This window comes from Coccidioides posadasii, chromosome 4, assembly GCF_018416015.2.
Source record: "Coccidioides posadasii str. Silveira chromosome 4, complete sequence".
NCBI classification, from domain to species: Eukaryota; Fungi; Ascomycota; class Eurotiomycetes; order Onygenales; family Onygenaceae; genus Coccidioides; species Coccidioides posadasii.
In genome coordinates this window covers 1,345,590-1,366,320 of record NC_089410.1, presented here as the reverse complement: position 1 = coordinate 1,366,320, position 20,731 = coordinate 1,345,590, and the positions used below count along the sequence as shown (strand labels likewise).

Sequence of the window (20,731 nt, the reverse complement as noted above, 5' to 3'; positions counted from 1 at the left end):
GATTAGCGGATTCCTCCTTCACCAGCCTAAGCCATTTTCGGTTTCTCTCTTCTCACCACTGGCGAGACTCTCTCTCCAACCATCCACTCTATTCTCTCTCTCCCTCAAACTCTCAGTCCATCCCTCCAAAGCTTCCTTGTCTACCAATACATTTTCAAACACAACGCGTCGCCATAGTTGGTAATACTGGAAGCACATATTTCTCCACTTGGGCGGGTCCAAGCCATGGATCGTAAGTTGATTATTCTCTTTTCCGCTTTGTTTTTATCTTTACAGCTTTCCATGCTCTCCACAAACCCGCATTCCTTCGCTACCTTCCACGAGATATTCTACCATTCCGAAGTTGCTTAAACGCATATCGCGATATCCCTGGCGCTAAGATGGGAATTGCCCCCTGTTCTTATACATTTGCCTACTAGTTATGGCCCTTTTTCCTGTCAAGTGATCCTCTCGCCGTGTTCTCGACTTGAATCCATTTCATCAAAACCTTGAAGCACAGCATCAGATTTCGTTGAGCTTTGCTGCACCCTGCCCTCTTAGCTTGTGTATTCTCCAACACTTTAGAGTCAGAGTCGCGAGCCCTCTTACTATCAATATCCGCCCTTTGCAATGCCTCTATATCGGCGTTGCTGCTACAATGCTAATCTTACTGTCCTAGCCACCGCCATGGTGATCCCGAGCACTGCAACTTCCTCTCCCGCACCAATTGAAGCAAGTATAGCCAATCAAAGCACATTGGGTAGTCTGGAAAAGGCGACTATACCGGCGAACCAGGGCAACGGTGTCGAATCCGTCCCTAATACTGCGACCAACTTGAAGCGGGACGCGGATTCTGAGCACCCTCAAGCAACAACACCAACGGATACTACTGATGGGGTGCATATCGGAATGAGCTCCACCTCCTCTGAATATGAGGCCACTAAGTCTCCCAGGGGAATCGCCACACCCATGGAGGCGGATGGTGACTCCCACATGGAAGATTCTTCAGAGGCAGTAGATGCGGTATCCAGTTCCTCGGGCATGTCGGGCCACGAATCGAAGCGAGGTGTTAAGCGCAAGTCGCCCATCGATGAGAGTGACTTTATTCGAAACAACCCAAGCTTATATGGATTGCGCCGAAGCAATCGCACCCGTTCTATCCGCCAGACGATCCAGAGCACTACAGACTCCGAGTCTGAGGTTTCCAGACCCATTAAGAGGAGACGTCCTCAGCCAAACCGAAAACGATCGTCCTCACAGTCTCAAGATTCCGACGCAGATTCATCAAGCGACGTTTATAGCAACACCCAGAGAAGGCAAAAAGTTAAACGCCGCCGTCTAGTGCAACCGCAGGTTGACTTAGCACCAGCACATGGGGAAGTTCGGTTTTCCACGCGTCGTTCTAATAAAGTTTTAAACTACAATGAAGATGACGATGATGATCTGTTCGGAGACGAATCGGATAACATGACCCCACTCGATTGGGCGACCGTCCTCGACGATAATCGCCCCGCCATTGATGTTGTCCTTAACCATCGTTTAAAGGATGACGTGGATCCCACGCGACTTGACCTCGGACGCTCGGACTTCGAATTTTATATTAAATGGCAGGGAAAGTCGCACTACCATGCAACGTGGGAGACAGACGAGTCCCTTGTCAATTGCCGCAGTAACCGTCGTCTAGATAATTATGTCCGAAAGCTGCTAATTCAAGAGCTCTCGTTCATGAAAGATCCGGATATGATACCTGAAGAAAAGGAAAAGTGGAACCTTGACCGCGAGCGCGATATTGAAGCGATTGAGGACTTCAAACTCGTCGAGCGTGTCATTGGTTCTCGCAAGGTTGCGGGGGTAACCGAGTATTACGTTAAATGGAAACGCCTGTTTTACGAGAGTTGTACTTGGGAAGGCGCAGAGCTTGTTAGCAGTATCGCCCAACAGGAAATCGACCGTTACCTTGACCGGTGTTCCCGGCCTCCTGTTTCAAGCAGACTGGAATCGAACCAGTCAACTCGTTCTGCATTCGAACCTATTCATGGAACTCCTGACTTCGTCTGCAATGGTCAACTGAAGGACTTCCAGGTGAAAGGTGTTAATTTCATGGCATACAACTGGGTTCGCGGCCGAAATGTAGTTCTTGCTGATGAGATGGGGTTGGGAAAAACAGTCCAGACTGTAACTTTTATCAATTGGCTGCGACATGTGAGGAATCAACAGGGCCCGTTTATCGTGGTTGTCCCTCTTTCCACAATGCCATCGTGGGCTGAAACATTCGACTATTGGACACCCGATTTAAACTACGTTGTTTACAGTGGGAACGAAGCGTCACGGAATATTATCAAGGAGTATGAACTTCTTGTCGATGGAAACATTAAACGCCCAAAATTCCATGTCCTCTTGACCACGTATGAGTATGTGTTGGTCGACGCGTCCTTTCTTAGCCAAATCAAGTGGCAATTTCTCGCAGTTGATGAGGCCCATCGTCTAAAAAATAGAGACTCTCAGTTGTACGCAAAGCTAGTTGAATTCAAGTCTCCGAGCCGGTTACTGATTACTGGAACCCCCGTTCAAAATAATCTTGGAGAACTATCTGCGCTGATGGACTTTCTAAATCCGGGGCTAATTGAAATTGATGAAAATATGGATTTAAGCTCGGAAGCTGCAAGCGTCAAGCTAGCTGAATTGACCAAAGCGATACAACCGTTTATGCTTCGCCGTACCAAGTCTAAGGTTGAAAGTGACTTGCCGCCAAAGTCAGAAAAGATTATTCGGGTTGAGCTTTCAGACGTGCAGTTGGAGTATTATAAAAACATTCTTACCAAGAACTATGCTGCCCTTAATCAAGGCGCGAAGGGTCAAAAACAATCATTACTCAATATTATGATGGAGTTGAAAAAGGCAAGCAATCATCCGTTCATGTTCGCCAACGCAGAAGATCGAATTCTGCAAGGCAGCACGCGCCGAGAAGATGCACTAAGGGCACTGATCACCAGCAGTGGCAAGATGATGCTGCTGGACCAGCTGCTGGCGAAGTTGAAAAATGATGGCCATCGCGTTCTTATTTTCAGCCAAATGGTTCGCATGCTTGATATTCTTGCTGATTACATGGATGCGCGGGGTTTTGCCTATCAGAGGCTGGATGGCACCATTGCAGCTGGACCTCGTCGTTTATCTATTGAACACTTTAATGCTCCAGATAGCACTGACTTCGCTTTCTTGCTCTCGACGCGTGCGGGTGGGCTTGGCATTAATCTCATGACAGCAGATACAGTCATTCTATTCGATTCAGACTGGAATCCCCAAGCTGATTTACAGGCCATGGCGCGAGCTCATCGCATTGGGCAAACAAAGCCGGTTAGCGTCTATCGGCTTGTATCAAAAGACACTGTCGAAGAAGAAGTCATAGAGAGGGCTAGGAATAAGTTACTTCTTGAATTCATTACCATCCAAAGAGGTGTGACCGATAAGGAGGCCACAGAATTAAAAGATAAGATGGTTCGCGCTGGCCATCATATCAACGAGCCGACTTCTTCTGAGGATATATCGCGGATATTGAAGCGTCGTGGGCAACGGATGTTTGAGCAGTCTGGAAATCAAAAGAAACTAGAAGAAATTGACATCGATGCTGTCCTTGCAAATGCGGAGGAGCACAAAACGGAGCAAGCCGAAGGCATGGAAGCTGATGGAGGTGAAGAATTCCTTAAAGCATTCGAATTTGTAGACGTCAAGGTAGATGACCTTACCTGGGATGAAATTATTCCAAAGGAGGAGTTGGAAAGAATTAAAAGCGAGGAACGGAAAGAAATGGAAGCTAAGTACCTCGCAGAAGAAATCGAACGCAGCCAGCCGAGGAAAAGAAAAGAAATGGCGGACGAAAGAGAAGAAAGGCAGGCAAAGCGAAAGGCTCGGCAGCAAGTGAATATGGATGTCGATGATGACTCCGATGCGCCCCCAGCGCCAGACCCCAAACGTCCCCTAACTGAGAAGGAAATTCGTCACCTTACTCGTGCATACTTGAGATATGGCGACTTCAATGATCGCGAGAGAGATATTCTCAGGGAAGCAAAGCTTCTAGACAGAGATCCATCAGTCGTGAACGGAGTTCTTAAGGAAATAGTTCAGTCTGCGAATCAGCACCTTCAAGAAGCAAATGATGAGATCCGTGCGCTAGAGCGCGAGGGTAAAACTTTTACCAAAAAAGAGAGGAAGGCTGTGCTTTTCAACTATGGAGGTGTGAAGCGTTTAAATGCAGAAACAATTGTGGAACGCCCCAATGAGATGCGGATTTTGAGACAAATCACATCACGTTTGTCTGACCCGAAAAGCTTTCGCGTCCCTGAGGCCACGAAAGCTGCGGATTACTCCTGCACCTGGGGGGCACGGGAGGATGGCATGCTCTGCATTGGAATCGCGCGGCATGGGTATGGAGCATGGGCACAGATCCGCGACGATCCCGACCTAGGCCTTACCGACAAATTCTTTCTGGAGGAACACCGAGCGGATCGCAAAAACGAATTAACCCGAAATGGTGAGGGGATGAAGTCTCCTGGTGCCGTTCATTTAGTGCGTCGTGCCGACTACCTATTGTCTGTTCTTAAAGATAAGATGAGCAACGGTGCCAGCCCTACAGCGAAGAAGGCGGTGGAGAATCACCATCGTAACAACAGAAAGCCCGGCTATTCTCGCCAGCAAAATAGTGGCAGCGTTTCTGCCTCCCCTGCTCCACCATCGATCCGTAAACGTCGAGAATCGGATGCGCTCAGGCATCGTGTTCATACTCGCGGGGCCCGCGGTAGTGATCGGCCAAACACGCCAACAAGCGATACGCGAAAAGGCATATCCGAGGTCGACAAAATCCGTAGTCGGCACAATGCCAATTTTTATTCGGGTCGCCGAAACGATTATAGTGGCATCGTATCCAATAACGAAAACATGCTGAAGATGGTTTTTAAGCCAATCAGGGATCACCTAAGGCAGATCTCACAGTGCACCAAAGAAGGAATCCCGGACAAGAATCGACGGGCCAAAGAGCTTCGACGCTTGCTTCATTCGGTTGGCGGATTTATTCACAAAACTTTGGATTCTGAGGAAACGCGGGAATCCTTGGAAGCGCGCCTTTGGTAAGGTTGTCCATTCCAACTTCTAATGCAGAAGGTTTATGCTCATCATTGTAAAGGGACTACGTGGCTCGTTATTGGCCAAACCAGGCAACTCCTGGAAGTGCTCTTCTTGACATTTACAAACGCATGGTTGCTGCCGAAAATGCCCCACAACCTAAATCTACTACATAAGTATCCATGTGTCCTTACGGGACTAATCTCATACCGATTATCCTCTTTTACATTGGTGCGTGTTCGGCTTAGTGCATAGTCTGGTGTAGATGGGCGTTCGAACAGGACATTGCATTTTCAGGCCGCGAGGCTACATTATGACGACTACGACTATGATTATTTGGTGAAGGGGTTTCACTTTTCTGGGATTTGCAGAATCGTGTGTTTTAATTGGAATGTTTTTTGAAGCCACACCTCTTCTCTCTTTTGTGCGAGTTGGCGAGTTGATCCCGCTCACTGAGCCTGGTGACCATCCCCTCGCAAAAAGTCACTTCTTTCCTGTTAGCGATCCCACTCCTCGGAGTTAGGTGATCCAGTTTTTGTTTTACTTGGCATTGACCCTGGCATTGATCCCGCTCTCCTGGGTATGGTGATCATTTGTCTCTTTTTTATTTTTCCATTTTGGCTTCGACCTCGCCCATTTGGGTTGAGATTCTGGCATGTATTGTTTGTTTGTTCCCTCTCAAATCTTTCTTTGTGCAACAAATACCATCAGATACCGGAGTTTCTGCTTGTGATGAGTTTACCTTCGATCCTACAACAATTCATTATCTGGCCTTGATATTTGCTGCCATGCTGTACTCTAGATCAGTTAATACACTTTGCTTCACATGGCACAGCCACGACATATTGTCGCGTTGGTTGTGAGTTTGGAAGGGCCGAATTGCATTGGTTGAATGCGGCGGCACTGTTAGATGGCCCAATTAAAGTTCTCATTAAACTAATAAGGATTTTAGTACATAAGAGTATTTCTGAACTCCTAATGTGATTTCCCGCCCTTGTCAAGGTACAACTTCTGCGACGCTATCATTTCTATAAACATTGTCTCCGTTGACAACCTCTGATGATTAGCTGTAAGGGGCATACAAACCTCGGAGTGATCACTGCGGAATGCGTATGTCGGACTTCACGGTAGAGGAAGGGTTTGTACCGTATAGAGCCAACAATATCAACAAGTTAAGCTATAGTAATGTCTGTTCAGCAACCTTGACCAAATAGTCTCACAAATCCTCTACTGTTTCAACTGTTTCAATAACTTGGGCACTGTTATGGTGCTGCCGGCGGGAAATCACTGACACCTCGTGCGAGGGCTAAGTCCTCGGCAGTCAAGGCCGACTGAAAAAGCTTCACTTCAGCATGAATGACATCCTCCAAGATGGTCTCCTTTTCTCTCCAGGTTTCTTTCCTCTGAATTTTGATCCTTTGCCACTCCAGTTGTAGACGTTTGGATTCCTGTTCAGCCCAGAAAATCTGCCGACGGAGTACTCGGTACAATTGGCTTAAAGGCAAAGAAAGCTCGTGCGCATCGAAGCCGAGCCCAGAGTCCAAAAGTGCAGAAGGGACTGGTTCTTTCTGGGAAACGTCTTCTCCGCCGTTCTTGTCCGTTTCATAACAGCCGTCTCTGGATGATTGCGATAATTTTAGCTTGATTCGAGGTAGCTTTATCAAAGTGGGTCCCGCTGGTCCAACTTGAGTGTGTTTTGCGAGTGTGTCAGACAACTTCAATGCTTCGGTCTCATGAACGGTTCTCATATGCTTCGAAAGAGCATCTGATCGTGTGAAGCTTCGATCACATTCTAGAATTCGTCAGAAAATACATTCCCCGGGCTAGGTTGTAAGGAAAGGGCACATACCCGGCAAGGTGCAGTAGAATGGTTTCTCCTTGGTGTGGCTTCTCATGTGGGCTCTCAAAGCATACCCGCTAGCATGTGTTTGGCCCTTCCGTGGACAATCTTTCCATTCGCAAAAGTACTTTTTCTGTCTAGAAATGATATGATTCTTGTGTATGTGCTCTACCAAGGCGTCCATGTGACCCAAGTCATTCGCATCACAGCCATCCCACTGACAAACCGTAACTTGGTCTCGGCATACACCGCTATAATCTTCATCCATACCGCCACCGATCAGTGATAATATTTCAGGGGACTGAGGCAGTTCAGCCGAACTGTCGGATGATATCGACGCAGGAGACGTAGGAGGAATTTCGTCATGGGCAGAGGATATGGGGGTGTGATGGTCCCAAGTAGCAAGGCCAATCTTGCGTCGTTTTGAAGGTGGTACTTGGGCAGATGAAGGAGATTGGGCTCGATCTTCGAATTGAAGGTCTTCGGCAAACTCTTCTGACGCAAGCGAAGAAAGAGGTGAGCCTGGTGAATCAGCCATCACGGACGGGATTTCGGGCTCTTTGATAACAGATAAAGATCTGCGGGGGAAATCCGCATGTGGTCCTCCGAAGCGAGTTATCTGTATCTGCTGACCAACCTATTTTGCTAACTGGTATTAATATGTGGGTTCGCTCAGACAGTTGATTAACTCGGGCTCCAGCGCAAGCTTTGTTGCCGATCAGCCTTAAGAGGTTTGGCTAGGGGGACACTGCATTTTATCTACACAACGTAGTACGGAGTACGGAGTACAGATACTTAGAAACCCATTAATTACCATAGCAAAAAGGTGTAAAAAAAAAAAAAAAAAAAAAAAAAAAAGAGAGGAGTACTGAGTACACACTATAGAGGCGAAATTAGGATCCAATATGGAGTACTTCGTACCCGGTTCAGGAATCAGGCAACGCAGTCTATGGTACTTCCGACGCGCCGGAACAACTTGCACGTGACCTAGCCAAGTTCGACCAGACAAACGTTTCGAATCCAGGTTGGTCTTTTGAAGGCATGAATTTGTTTGGCTACGTAAATTCTCGCGTCAGCTTCAGCTTCTTCCAAACGCAATGTAAGTTCTTTGGGGCTCTATTCCGTACTTCAGTCTACCTTCAATGATGAACAAAAGAATTCTGCAATACTGACAATTTCCTGCTCTGGCGTGTGAAATTGCAGGTTGACAAATTTTCCTACACTTGATCTGATTCCATGATCCATTTCAATACCTTGAATTTCAATGTATATCCTCTTTTCAAAACACCCGCTAACTGTTATCTCCAGTGTCTAGGTCAAGGGAGAAGATATGGTTCCATTATCGCTGTAGACTTGTGTGCCCGAGGGTAGTGGTCCGGGTAGTAAGAAGAAGGGATTGCATCCCGGCAATAGATGTTGGTTCTGTGGATGTGTCGCCTATTCTGCCTCTCTGCTAGTGATACCTCCTCGCTGACATACAGCTCTGCTCTTATACCTCACAAGGTATCCAATTACTTTTTGAATGGAAGTCTTGAATAGCCAAAGGGAAGTGAACTGGATGGAATCTTGAAACGTATGAAAATGCTTCACTCGGAGATCTCACATTCGGCCAAAAACACCGCATAGCCACTATTCTCGGAGAGAATTGAAGTCAAATCGGACTCTTAGATCACAATACACCTCAGAACTACAGATCCAGCTACAAGTAGTGGACGAGATGTTCCTGCAGTGTATCGCATCCTTGAGGGTTGAGCCTTGGGAGAACCTAACTACACTCGCTGTATCTTACTCGCGTCAGGGTACTTGGTTTAAGAAGAGCTGCTTGGCTGTTCAATCCTGGCAATGTTTGTTCTCCAGACATAAAACAGGGATTATGAGATGTGTACGGAGTGACGACACCTGAATGCTTTGGCTCACAATATATTTATGAATTATCAGTGGATAATGACCCATCTGAGAAATGTGGCTTTTATCAATAATGAAACAGGTTTTCAACAAAGCCCAAGATTCAATATACCCCGACCAGAACTTGAACCCCGACCCCCCAATGATCTTCGTAACATCCCATGATTTTGCCGTTGAAGGACAATCCGCTTTTTGTGACGGTTCAAATCTATGACCAACAGAAGAGCCATCCTTCTGGTTCATAACATCGTAGCCTCATGTTGAAAATTCTCGCGTGGTGCGAAATAGTTGAGCCGATATCGGGTTAAGCCAATGCGATCAATATCGGTAGCTGTGGGACCTCAATGAGCACCAAACGCCTTTACTCGCAAGGGTCGAGGCTAGTAGGAAAGTAGGAAAACTTACATTTCGCTCTTGAACGGACCCTCCATATCTAATCCCAGGTATTCTGCCTGTTTTGGAGTAAGTTTTGACAACTTGGCGTTGACATGTTCAAGGTGGAGCAACGCGACTTGCTCATCGAGAATTTTTGGAAGCACGTAAACGCCGACTTCACGCTTACCAGTCACGCCGAACTCGACGTGCTTCTTGCCAAACTCGGCATCTTCAGACTTGTAAAGCATGATTTGGGCCAGAACCTGATTAGAAAAGGAGCAAGACATCACGAAAGAAGAATGTCCAGTGGCACAGCCGAGATTAACCAGTCTGCCCTCTGCAAGGAGGATGATGTGTCGACCAGAAGGCATGAGGAAGCGGTCAACCTGGGGTTTGATGTTTTGAACGGATTTGGCATTGGCCTTAAGCCAAGCAACGTCAATTTCAATATCGAAATGTCCAATATCTAAAGGGATTAGAATGTAATCTATAGGGCTAGTTTGATCTACTTACTGCAGACAATTGCATCGTTCTTCATCACTTCAAAGTGAGATCCGGTCAAAATATCGCGACAGCCGGTGGTCGTGACAAAGATTTGGCCCAGTGGGGCGGCCTCTTCCATTGTTGTGACTTCATAGCCAGCGACTGCAGCCTGCAACGCGTTGATGGGGTCAATTTCGGTGACAATGACCCGGGCACCCATGCTGTGGAGTGCCTGAGCACATCCCTTGCCCACATCACCAAATCCAGCGACGACGGCGATCTTACCCGCAATCATGACGTCGGTCGCGCGCTTGATGCCATCGATAAGTGATTCTCTGCAACCGTAAAGGTTATCGAACTTTGACTTTGTCACGGAGTCATTCACATTGATTGCTGGAACCAGGAGTTCTTTGTTTTTTAACATCCGATAGAGGTGGTGGACACCAGTTGTGGTCTCTTCTGACAAGCCGTAGCAGTCGTTAAGCATCTCAGGGTATTTCTTGTGCACTAGCGATGTCAAATCACCACCATCATCAAGAATCAAGTTGAGTTTCTTCCCATCCTTAAATGCAAAGAGTTGTTGTTCAATACACCAATCGTATTCTTCCTCGGTCTCTCCCTTCCAGGCGAATCTGCAGCCGGTTAGGTAAGATTCGCTCCGACAGCCACAGTAAACTCGGGAATATAACGCACACTGGGGTTCCTGAAGCAGCAATTGCGGCAGCTGCATGATCTTGAGTGGAGAAAATGTTACAACTTGACCAAGTGACCTCAGCACCAAGGGCTTTGAGGGTTTCAATTAGAACGGCAGTTTGGATAGCTTGGGACACGAGTCAGCGCGGAGAAAATTGTGGCTTCACTCTCTGCATATAGACCCACTCATATGAAGACAGCCAGCGATACGAGCCCCTTTCAATGGCTGATCCTCAGCATACTTTCGGCGGATAGCCATAAGACCAGGCATTTCAATTTCCGCGAGCTCAATTTCGCGGCGCCCAAAGGCAGCCAACGACTAGAAAACATTCAGCTTACTGAACTTGAGGAAACCAAAATCGAGGATTGTATGAACATACGATGTCGGCGACCTTGAACTTGTGGGCAGGAGCAGCCATATTGATGAAATGTCTTTGGCGGGGTTAAGGCTAGCAAGCTCTGTTAAGAGGAAAATGAGCGTGATGATTTGATATAGTCAAAGCAGAATAATTAGCAAACTTACTTGGGGAGGCAAGCAAATAGATGATAGTTGCGAATATGTCAAAAGGTGAGGATGTTTGCAGAGGGGGTGTGTGGATAGATTTGAAAGTTGTGGGATTCGGAGAATTCTTCAGTTTGGAGGGGCACGGAGAGTAGTTAGTTAACTAACTAGTTAACTATGTACGGGGTGGTTACGGAGTACTCTGTCCATACAGCGTTCATACAAATCACTACCTTGCTAACAAGGTGAGTTACGGAATACTCTGTACTCCGCACAGGCTTGGCTCCTGAATCGACCAGACTCCGTGCTGAAGCAGACTCCGTGCTCCAGCGCAACATAACTACAGCTTTCCACTCTCTCAACATGGATTTTCTGGTTTACAGAGAACAGTTTGATTCTCTCAATTCATAACATCAAAGTTGCTTCTTGTCACAATTCCTTTACCTAAGTTCTTCCATGGAGAGTTTGGATCAGAAACTACGGAGTACCCAGCCTGAATTATCATACCTGGGTAAAGGATACATCAGGTTCTACCGAGTACGGAGTACTCTGTTTAGTAATCTAAATGATCTAACGTAATCCACATACGACCCGGCCACCCAAACGAGTCGGCCACCAAATTCAAATATCTCTAATACAATAGCATACAAGAATAAGATCTCCTAATCCTAGTTTAATTTAATTTGATTCAATTAGGGGTTGTTTAGTGTAGATAATTTGAAATAAAATCTAATTAACTAGTTGGAATACTGTGATTTTGCTGCTCGCCCGGTAGGGATGCTCGTTGGCTTGTTGATTAGTTACTTTAAAAATGTAACTCATTAGTGTCCTAATTTTTAATTAGGACATTACTAATCAGGACACTGTGGCGGAGTGGTTAACGCGATGCCCTGCTACCCCTTTGACTCAGCAACTAGGCATTGCCTTCGGGCGCGCAGGTTCGAATCCTGCCGGTGTCGCATTGGATTCAACGTTATTTTATTTTTTCGTTTTTCCATTTCCTTGCTTTCCCATGGGGAGAATGGAGCATGGCGGATGTTGTAAGCTTTTTATTTTGCTGCACATCGAATTGCCCGGCTGCCACAAAGCTTAGTTAATTTAGCGGCAGCTGAATAATACACTTTGCTTTGTATGGTAGAAGCTATGGTTTGTGGCATAGCAGCAGTTTCTACTTGATCAGGGGCAGCTGGGCAATTGCTATTGTGCGGGAAGTGAATTTCTTGCTCACCAGAGCCCCAGTTGTGTAGGGTTATTATAACCTGAGTTTGAGTTTTCCCTAGCATTCCCCGCTGCTAGCTTCAGCTGCCAGATTATGTGCTGTTGAGTCTTGTTAATACCAATCCTACTGTAAAATGTAAATGCAGAGCAAGAATTACCTACACACGGTCACATATATTTTGACTATGGCTAAGGAAAACTTCAGGTCGTAGTAAACAGAAAGTGAGGCATATCTAAGGGAGTATACTTCAAAGTCAGGGAGCAGATACCGATGTAAACCCCATGGACCATTTTGATGGTTTGAACAGAATGAAGTTATACGAAAGTTTTAATTTTACCTGCACAGATTTCACTGCGCTGACTTACAATGCCAAAAACTTCAACAATAGAAAAGATATTCAAACTGTTCTCATCTTTTAAGTGGTGGTGGTGGTGCCATTTTACTGTTGACAGTGTTTGTTTTTTTAAGTGGTGGTAATTGCGGGACTTTAAAGCCTCCGTTTTCAGAACTTTGGCTACCAACTTGAGTGAATGTCCCACTTTTAAACCACCTGTCTTCTTCAGCCTTGCGCTTTCTGTTAAGTTCGGCTTGTGCCTTCGGGTCCACCAGTTCCAAACCTTGGACTGGGGTGAAAGCAATTGTGCTCGCTATTCCTGACCCCACAGACGGTCCTACTCCTGCAGTGCGTAGTCCCTGGCTACGCAATACAGATGCATTGCCAGCCCCCTGGCCGAAGCCGCGCAGCGACGATACAGTTCCGCCCACCGCTGATGTAGCACCCCATCCTTTATTTGATTTGCTGAGTTTGGCTTTTGTTCTTTGATCAATTTGGGCGGCGCGAATTCGTCCCAAATTCTCCTGACCAAGCATACCCAGACCCTTGGTACCTTCTCCAGTACCGTAGCCGACTTCCTTTTCTTCTTTGCCAAATGCTAAGCGATTCTGAGCTTTCCGCAACTCCGTCATGGCCGTGGCTTCTTTTGCTTTCCGCGCTCTGCGTCCACCACGCTTCCTAGAAGGTTTATCGTCAGGTGCGGGTAGTGCCCGAGTTCCCTTATTCGGAGGCGGTTCTGCCAGTTTCTCGAGGCGTTCAAGACAAGCCTGCTTTAATTCTTCCCCTGTTGAGCCATCTCGACTGCTATGCACTCTATCAACACGGGCCGCGAGGACCACTTTTGCTGACACTATCCGCATTGCCTGCCGTTTCAAATCATTTGGAATACCTTGGATAATAGGTGAATGGAATAAAAAGCCTTGGTGTCTAACTCCAACGTTAGTAGCAAACCCAGCCTGAGTCTGCTTCTTCGAACCTAATGGTGGGATATTGCATGATGGCATCTTGGCTAAGCCAGTGAGACCTCCAGCATAGTTGAGGAGTTGTGCAGCAGTAAGAGAGCCAATAAGAGCGGTTAGATTCGGCGCAAAAATATTCATCCGTGATTGGACATAGTCGGTAAGAACTGATTTGGCTTTGTCAAGCGACAGCATCATCTCACATGCGTCCAGGACAATTTGAAGCTCTGAGCTAGACAACTCCCTTCCCCGCGTGGTTGTTCCTTCCACCGCTACTACCATCAGCAGAGGACCATCCAGGACAGATCTCAAAGTCGCTCCAACCAAGTTATCTGTCGAAGAAGCCAGTGACTTTATATCATTTAGCGGACCATTCCTCAATATGGCAACTGTCTTTGCGTAGTCTAAAGGGTTGGTGATTAGGGTTTCAAGCTCTGGAAACCTGGTAGAGTAATGATCCCTAATGAACTTATGGACTAATATAATCTCATTGTCGATGGATGTGGAGAGGGAATTCGATTCTGTAAGAAGATAATACTCTGGATTATCTTCGATGGAGCCGGTAGACATCGGTTGCGGCTCCGACGGTAAGGACCGGTAATAGGAGATTTTCTGGGAGTCCAATGGACATCGTTAGCATGTCTTCTCGCTGCCATATGTGAGCTAGTAAGTTTTTAAGAAGACTAACAGGGTGGACAACTCAATACTTACCTCTAAAATAGGTTGCAATGTTTTCATCAATCGTGCAATACTCCGTACGTCACTAATTCCAGTGAATTGCATTTTTTCAACAGAGGCTTTTGCGTCTTCATGCTCTTCTCCTTCTTCAGCCAAGGCATTATTCACAATTGATGTGTTTGTCATGATAGTATTATCATGCAGCTCCTTGTCCCCATCGTCCCCTATGCCCATCGTCGACCCTTTGAAGGGCGGCTCGCCCGCCGCTTCTGAGGAGTCGGCATGTAACCATTCTTCTTTCGCCTCGATTTCCGAGTCGGACTCCTCGAAATCGTTTAGTAGCTCATCTGCCAAAGTTGCCATAGTGTCAAGATGGTATCATTCGACAAAGTGATAGGCCTTGCAATGAGTTCTTCGACTAGTATTTCCAAAAGCAGGTTCAATTTTTGGAGCTTCCGCCTCATCCAACGGAGATCATGTGACTACACTCTCTTTCGCAACAACCTACTCCGCATCGGGTTAGGTTGCTAGTGAACTTTCTACGTACTTGGCAGTTAACTCGTTCGTGCCTAGGTATTCAGTTACATAAGCTAGTTAGTGACCAGCCAAACTCTCACGACTTGTGAATGTCAAGCTGTCCAGGCACTTCGGGAATCTCGATTAATAGGTACCAGCGAATTTCAACGTATTTGAGGGCGAACTTTTGAAATTATCTGGTCAATATGGACTCGTCGCGGGGCCCACCGCGGGTCAAAAATAAGGCCCCAGCGCCGCAGCAGATTTCAGCGGAGCAGCTCCTTCGTGAAGCTGTTGACCGCCAGGAACCAGGTCTTCAAGCACCCACGCAGCGGTTTGCCGACCTTGAAGAACTCCATGAATATCAACACAGGAAAAGGAGGGAATTTGAAGATTATGTGAGAAGAAACAGGATTAACATGAACAACTGGATGCGCTATGCTCAATGGGAACTGGAACAAAAGGAGTTTTTCAGGGCCCGGTCGATATTTGAGAGAGCATTGGACGTTGATTCCACGTCCGTTGTTTTATGGATCCGATATATTGAAGCGGAAATGAAGTCGCGAAACATTAACCATGCAAGAAACCTTCTCGACCGCGCGGTGACTATTCTACCTCGAGTGGATAAACTATGGTACAAATACGTGTATATGGAAGAAATGTTGGGTAACATTGCGGGTGCTCGGCAAGTTTTTGAACGATGGATGTCGTGGGAGCCTGATGAAGGCGCATGGAGTGCATACATCAAACTCGAAAAGCGGTACAATGAATTTGACCGAGCTCGAGCCATCTTTGAACGATTCACAGCCGTGCACCCCGAGCCTAAAAATTGGATCAAGTGGGCCCGTTTTGAAGAAGAAAATGGAACCTGTGGCCTAGTGAGAGAAGTATTTGGGCTGGCTATTGAGACGCTGGGTGATGACTTCATGGACGAGAGACTCTTTATTGCCTATGCTCGGTATGAAACGAAATTGAAGGAGCATGAACGCGCGAGAGCCATATATAAGTATGCTCTTGATAGGCTTCCACGTTCAAAATCCGCTGTTTTACACAAGGCATACACCACCTTTGAAAAACAATATGGTGACCAGGAAGGTGTTGAGGACGTGATTCTTTCGAAAAGAAGAGTTCAGTATGAGGAGCAAGTCAAGGAAAATCCCAAAAACTATGATGCCTGGTTTGATTATATCCGACTCGAAGAAGCTTCTGGAAATGTTGAACGAGTTAGAGATGTTTATGAGCGAGCTATAGCTCAAATTCCACCATCCCAGGAGAAACGTCACTGGCGTCGGTATATCTATTTGTGGATATTCTACGCTCTCTGGGAAGAAATGGAAAATCACGATTTTGGAAGGGCCCGTCAAATATATCAGGAATGCTTGAAATTAATTCCTCATAAAAAGTTTACTTTTGCCAAAGTTTGGCTGTTGAAGGCTCAATTTGAGATCAGGCAAATGGACCTTCGGGCTGCGAGGAGAACACTCGGGCATGCCCTAGGGGCTTGTCCAAAAGATAAGCTATTCAGGGGCTATATCGATTTAGAGCGACAACTCTTTGAATTTGTACGATGCCGGACACTTTTTGAAAAGCAGATCGAGTGGAATCCCTCTCAAACACAGGCCTGGATCAAGTTCGCGGAATTAGAACGGGGATTAGACGACCTTGAACGCGCACGCGCGATATACGAACTCGGGATAAGCCAGCCGTCATTGGATATGCCAGAATTATTATGGAAGGCATATATAGATTTCGAGGAATATGAAGGAGAATATGACCGCACTCGAAGCCTGTACGAGCGGTTGCTTGAAAAGACTGACCACGTCAAAGTCTGGATCAATTACGCGCGGTTTGAAATCAACATTCCTGAAATCGAAGATGATGAAGATGAAGAGAAGCCCGTCAGTGAAGAAGCCAAATCCCGGGCTAGGAAGATATTCGAACGGGCACATAAGGTTATGAAGGAAAAAGATCTAAAAGAAGATGTATGTTTCACACTAGCTTTATGGTCTTTTGTAAACTGATCCTAACTCAGTATTTGCAGAGAGTGGCATTGCTAAATGCATGGAAATCCTTCGAGCAAACCCACGGTACACCAACAGATATCACAAATATTGAGAAGCAAATGCCGCGCAAAGTCAAGAAGCGACGCAAACTAGAAGAGGATCGTTACGAGGAATACATGGACTACGTTTTCCCTGCCGACGATGAGTCCACAGCAAATCTGTCCAAACTCTTGCAAAAAGCGTACCAATGGAAGCAGGAGCAAGGAAACATCTCATAGGTACTCATAAAACAAGAACCATACTCGCTTACATTGTGTGCTTATCAAAATTCCCTCCAAGCGTTTTGGGGAATCCGTCGTATGCCGACCTTTCGAGGGCTTCAAGTAAGAAAATCGGTCAAAACAGATATAAATCTCGAAACCGGACCCGGTCCCCCTCAGTGAAAGTAAGTAGTGGCTAAAACTGTGCGTTGAGGGGTTCTGTACAACAAGGTACACACCACCGGGGTTATCATACCTATCCATTATTGTTGGCATGTGTGCTGCTCTTGGATAAATTGCGTGTTGCAGGGGTGTCTAAGAGGGATGAGAATCAGAGATATTCTTTTTTGTTAGCCATGGCGTGTCGCGTTTCTAGGGTATGTGTTGCAGCATCAGAATATGTCTCGGAACCACGCCATGATGGTTCCATATACTCAAACAATGGCTCCATATTATAGCAGGTGAAGATGTAGATTAGATTGCGATTCTCCCCGTGGGTCTCCGAATGAAATACTCCCGCAGATATCCTGTTTCCCTGCTCGTTACATAGTTGATGCAATTGTTAGCGGTCTCTTGGTTTGAAATGTTGATTCCAGTCAACAATTCAAAAGTCTCCATAACTTATCCCCCAGAACTCTTGAAATTAAATTAATCAACTCGAGGAATACACCACATTAAAGGGAAACCTGAGGATGTACAGAGTATAACCCAGCCAAGGAATTAATAATTAAGATGTGCATGCTCCGCCTCTTGTTGAACGGAACCATGTCAAGGGGTTAGTGTGGAAACAATCACGCCGTTGTTTCAGCGCAGGTGGCTCCTTGTCAGTCCCGAAATCAGCCCTCATTCGTCTCTTCCTTCCCGCCCCCTCGCTCTCTTCCTTCTTCAAAGTTGTGCTTCTCTAACCTTTGCCGTTCATTCGTTGTATTCATTCTTTCCAATATCTCCTGCCTAGGCCTTGATGCGGCCTTTTTCGTTTTTGGCACCATCCCCTATTGCGATTCTCCTGGACTGAGAATGGACACATCGGTCGCGTTCGAATACCAAATCCCGCTCTCTTAGCTCATTCTTGCTCCAGGTCGAAACAACCGTTTGCGAAAATTCGGATATCCTGAGCTTGCAGTGCTGGCGTCGTTTATGACAGCATTTAGAAAAGTGACATTTGTCCATCAAAAATTGCAGTCTGGTGCTGTCCGATATTGTTCCTCTTCTGATTCCCTCCCACTGGCAACCCAGAGGAGAAAAGCAATGACCTTTGCCTTTCCTTATCGATTAAATCCGTTAGACCACGCGTTTCGAACCCCAAACATCGTCAATCCCTTTTCTCGATAGCTCTGGTAGCTTTGCTGTCCTCTTTGGCTCTGCATACCTATTCCTTGCAGTGTGTACACTGCGATTACATGGATTACTTCCCTTACAATTGTCGTTCAACGGACCATCGAATGCGATGTCGCTCCCAAAGCCCCCTGTTCGCCTGGAAGGGCATTGCTCCATCGTTTTCGATAATACGCTCTATGTCTATACTCCTACGACATTTCTGTCTCTACCGCTAAAGCGAAATTCTAGTTGGAAGAAGCTTCCAATGGGCGAGCCCGTGAAGGGCGCGACCTGCGTAAAGGGAAGTGTTGATGGCAACCCAAACAACCTCGGTTTCTACGTTGTTGGCGGGAAGAGTAGTTCTCCAGACTACTTTGGACTGCAGCGGTATTCCTTTGCGGCTCGAAAGTGGGAAACCATCTTTCCAGTTACAAACGATGTTCAGAATCGTATAGACCATGCCGCGATTTATCTCAATGCCTCTGCCTCTCTTCTCGTATATGCAGGCTCGCAAGTCGGAGACAATAACCCCTCAACTCAGTCTTTCGTGATTTCTGTCACACCTCCATATAATGTGCAGTCCTATAATTCTTACGTTCCCCCTGCCTTTCGTCCGATGTTATTATCTTGGAGCGAGGATAAGGCAGTTATGATCGGTGGCTCCCCACAGAATACAAAAGTATTTGCGTTCAGCGTTACAGAAGGGTGGCATGACACAGGCGCTGCCCTACCAAATCCACTGCCTGATAATCCCAGTGTGCAGTGTGCGATGGTTTTTGGTGCCGACGGGAGCAGAATCCTGGAAATCTTTGATATGGGTATCTCCCCAAACTTGGTTACTAAATATGCGATGTTAATGCCAGGAGGTACCCCGGCTCCACCTGGTCAACAAGTTGGGGCGGACAACTCAAACGCCAGAAGCAAATCTGCTATCAAAAACCAAAAACGGGACGTTACTCTTGACAGGTATCCTCCGTATGATAACACTTTCGCTCCCACGACAACTCGTAGTGGGTTTTCGCTTGCTCAGGATGCAAATGGGTTGGTTGTCATATCCGGGGGAAGCGAACAAGATTCACTGGTAATTTTCGATCAATCAAGAAATCGCTGGGTTGACACAAGCAAATTTTTTGTCGGTACGACCACGAGTGTCAAGTCAACAAGCACGCCCACACCATCCAGCACTCTTGATCTGTCGACCCAGATAGTGTTGACTGCATCATCTTCTCCAACATCTTCGGAAACGTCTTCGGATGTGCTGTCGAACAATAACCATGACTCCGGCAGACGAACTCTAACCATAATTGGCGCGACACTCGGAGCCCTTTTGGGTGTGGCGGCGCTTCTTATTATTCTCCTGCTACTTCTTGGATGGAGAAAGCGTAGAAATAAGTGTTCACACAATGGAAATGCTACAAATCGTTCAAACGACGGTGATAATTTTGATTTCCAGGACCAAGGCATGGAACCTTTGACTCGCAACGTTCAACCAATGGGACGAGGCCCCGTTCCATCGACAGACTCATGGGCCATAGTGACCGGTCAGGTGTATGGGAGCATTGCCAAACAGTCACCTACTGCGTTCAATGAGCTGGTTTCTGAGAAAGGCCGGAGTCCATTACGAAATGTCGAAACGAATTCACCTGAAAGATTATCTGCCGTGTCCCAACCGGCTATGACGGGACCTTTCGATGATGATCAGCGGCAGGATCGACACACAGATGAAGGATGGAGCAAATATTTCCAAGCCAACCAACACACCAATAGGCCTAGCGATCATTCTGTGCGGTCGACGGTTTCATCCCAAGAATCCAAGTCAGATTACAGAGATAGTTCATGGCCGCATGCTTCCGCCGAGGTTCCAGCTTTAAGCATTGGAACTGTGGGACACCCACAGCCATTAGGAAAAGTAGCGTCCGGTAGTCCTAGTACTGAACATGCTCCGGATTTTGGAACCCACGTCGCGCAGCATGGTTTAACCGCAAAAATATCTAGCGGCGATTCAATTAGCGTCGCTTCAGATGACGATCAAGATGATAGGATCAACATGTCCGGTTCCTACCTACCACATGGCGACCCGAATATGCCGTTTGGTGCTTTCAAAGAAGAACGAGTGGCAAGCAGTACTTACTCCGCGAGTCTCTACCAACCAAATGACTCGAATTCGTTTGTGGCATCATCCGGGGAACAAGAGCGTCCACTAACGCGGTGGCCGCATGAGTCCCAGGGCTCTAAGTTTTCGGAGCAGCGTACTCCGCGTGCTCAGCTTAGTTCTGATATAAGTTGGCTCAATCTCGGCAAGAACAGATGAAACGTGGAGTTCACTTTTGGTTTCTTTGATCAGGGCCAGACTTGATGCACAGTGTCTGACTCCTTTCCTAGGTAGGGGGACCACTGACATTCAGCATACGCGATGGTAAACACATCTATTGCCATGACAAAACCCTAACGACTTGTAACATTTTCAATATCAATTTTCCACCTTTTCATTGATATTTTCCAATTTTATGGTTGGACAAGGTGCTTGCCTCACCTCGATAACCTTTACCTTCA

General features: G+C 46.6%; 6 protein-coding genes and 1 non-coding gene across 7 annotated transcripts; 4 read left to right on the top strand and 3 right to left on the bottom strand.

Moving 5' to 3' along the window:
- Window positions 1-225: 225 nt before the first annotated feature.
- Window positions 226-5,270, top strand: D8B26_007363 (uncharacterized protein; the record flags this gene model as incomplete). Its single annotated transcript, XM_003072174.2, has 3 exons — window positions 226-232; window positions 659-5,099; window positions 5,156-5,270. The coding sequence occupies 3 exons, from the start codon at window positions 226-228 to the stop codon at window positions 5,268-5,270; spliced, it is 4,563 nt and encodes a 1,520-aa protein (XP_003072220.1).
- A 51-nt stretch (window positions 5,271-5,321) lies between these two features.
- On the bottom strand, window positions 5,322-7,799 carry D8B26_007362 (uncharacterized protein). The gene is made up of 2 exons (XM_003072173.2): window positions 6,944-7,799; window positions 5,322-6,886 (listed from the first exon to the last, which is right to left on the bottom strand). Exons 1-2 carry the CDS (start codon window positions 7,470-7,472, stop codon window positions 6,357-6,359), a joined length of 1,059 nt encoding a protein of 352 aa, XP_003072219.2. The 5' UTR covers window positions 7,473-7,799; the 3' UTR covers window positions 5,322-6,356.
- A 994-nt stretch (window positions 7,800-8,793) lies between these two features.
- Window positions 8,794-11,013, bottom strand: SAH1 (S-adenosyl-L-homocysteine hydrolase). The gene is made up of 7 exons (XM_003072172.2): window positions 10,914-11,013; window positions 10,771-10,849; window positions 10,577-10,709; window positions 10,391-10,517; window positions 9,728-10,329; window positions 9,245-9,680; window positions 8,794-9,170 (listed from the first exon to the last, which is right to left on the bottom strand). Exons 2-7 carry the CDS (start codon window positions 10,807-10,809, stop codon window positions 9,158-9,160), a joined length of 1,350 nt encoding a protein of 449 aa, XP_003072218.1. The 5' UTR covers window positions 10,810-10,849; window positions 10,914-11,013; the 3' UTR covers window positions 8,794-9,157.
- A 738-nt stretch (window positions 11,014-11,751) lies between these two features.
- Window positions 11,752-11,851, top strand: D8B26_007360. Its single transcript has one exon. It is a non-coding gene; the product is annotated as a tRNA-Ser (tRNA).
- Window positions 11,852-12,519: 668 nt separating this feature from the next.
- PRP31 (U4/U6-U5 snRNP complex subunit prp31) lies at window positions 12,520-14,498 on the bottom strand (the record flags this gene model as incomplete). The annotated part of the gene is made up of 2 exons (XM_003072171.2): window positions 14,116-14,498; window positions 12,520-14,016 (listed from the first exon to the last, which is right to left on the bottom strand). The coding sequence occupies exons 1-2, from the start codon at window positions 14,443-14,445 to the stop codon at window positions 12,520-12,522; spliced, it is 1,827 nt and encodes a 608-aa protein (XP_003072217.2). The 5' UTR covers window positions 14,446-14,498.
- A 222-nt stretch (window positions 14,499-14,720) lies between these two features.
- CLF1 (NineTeen Complex (NTC) component) lies at window positions 14,721-17,402 on the top strand. The gene is made up of 2 exons (XM_003072170.2): window positions 14,721-16,580; window positions 16,640-17,402. The coding sequence occupies exons 1-2, from the start codon at window positions 14,805-14,807 to the stop codon at window positions 16,877-16,879; spliced, it is 2,016 nt and encodes a 671-aa protein (XP_003072216.1). The 5' UTR covers window positions 14,721-14,804; the 3' UTR covers window positions 16,880-17,402.
- A 690-nt stretch (window positions 17,403-18,092) lies between these two features.
- On the top strand, window positions 18,093-20,668 carry D8B26_007357 (uncharacterized protein). Its single transcript, XM_003072169.2, has one exon. The coding sequence runs from the start codon at window positions 18,309-18,311 to the stop codon at window positions 20,487-20,489; it is 2,181 nt and encodes a 726-aa protein (XP_003072215.2). The 5' UTR covers window positions 18,093-18,308; the 3' UTR covers window positions 20,490-20,668.
- The last annotated feature ends 63 nt before the right edge of the window (window positions 20,669-20,731 follow it).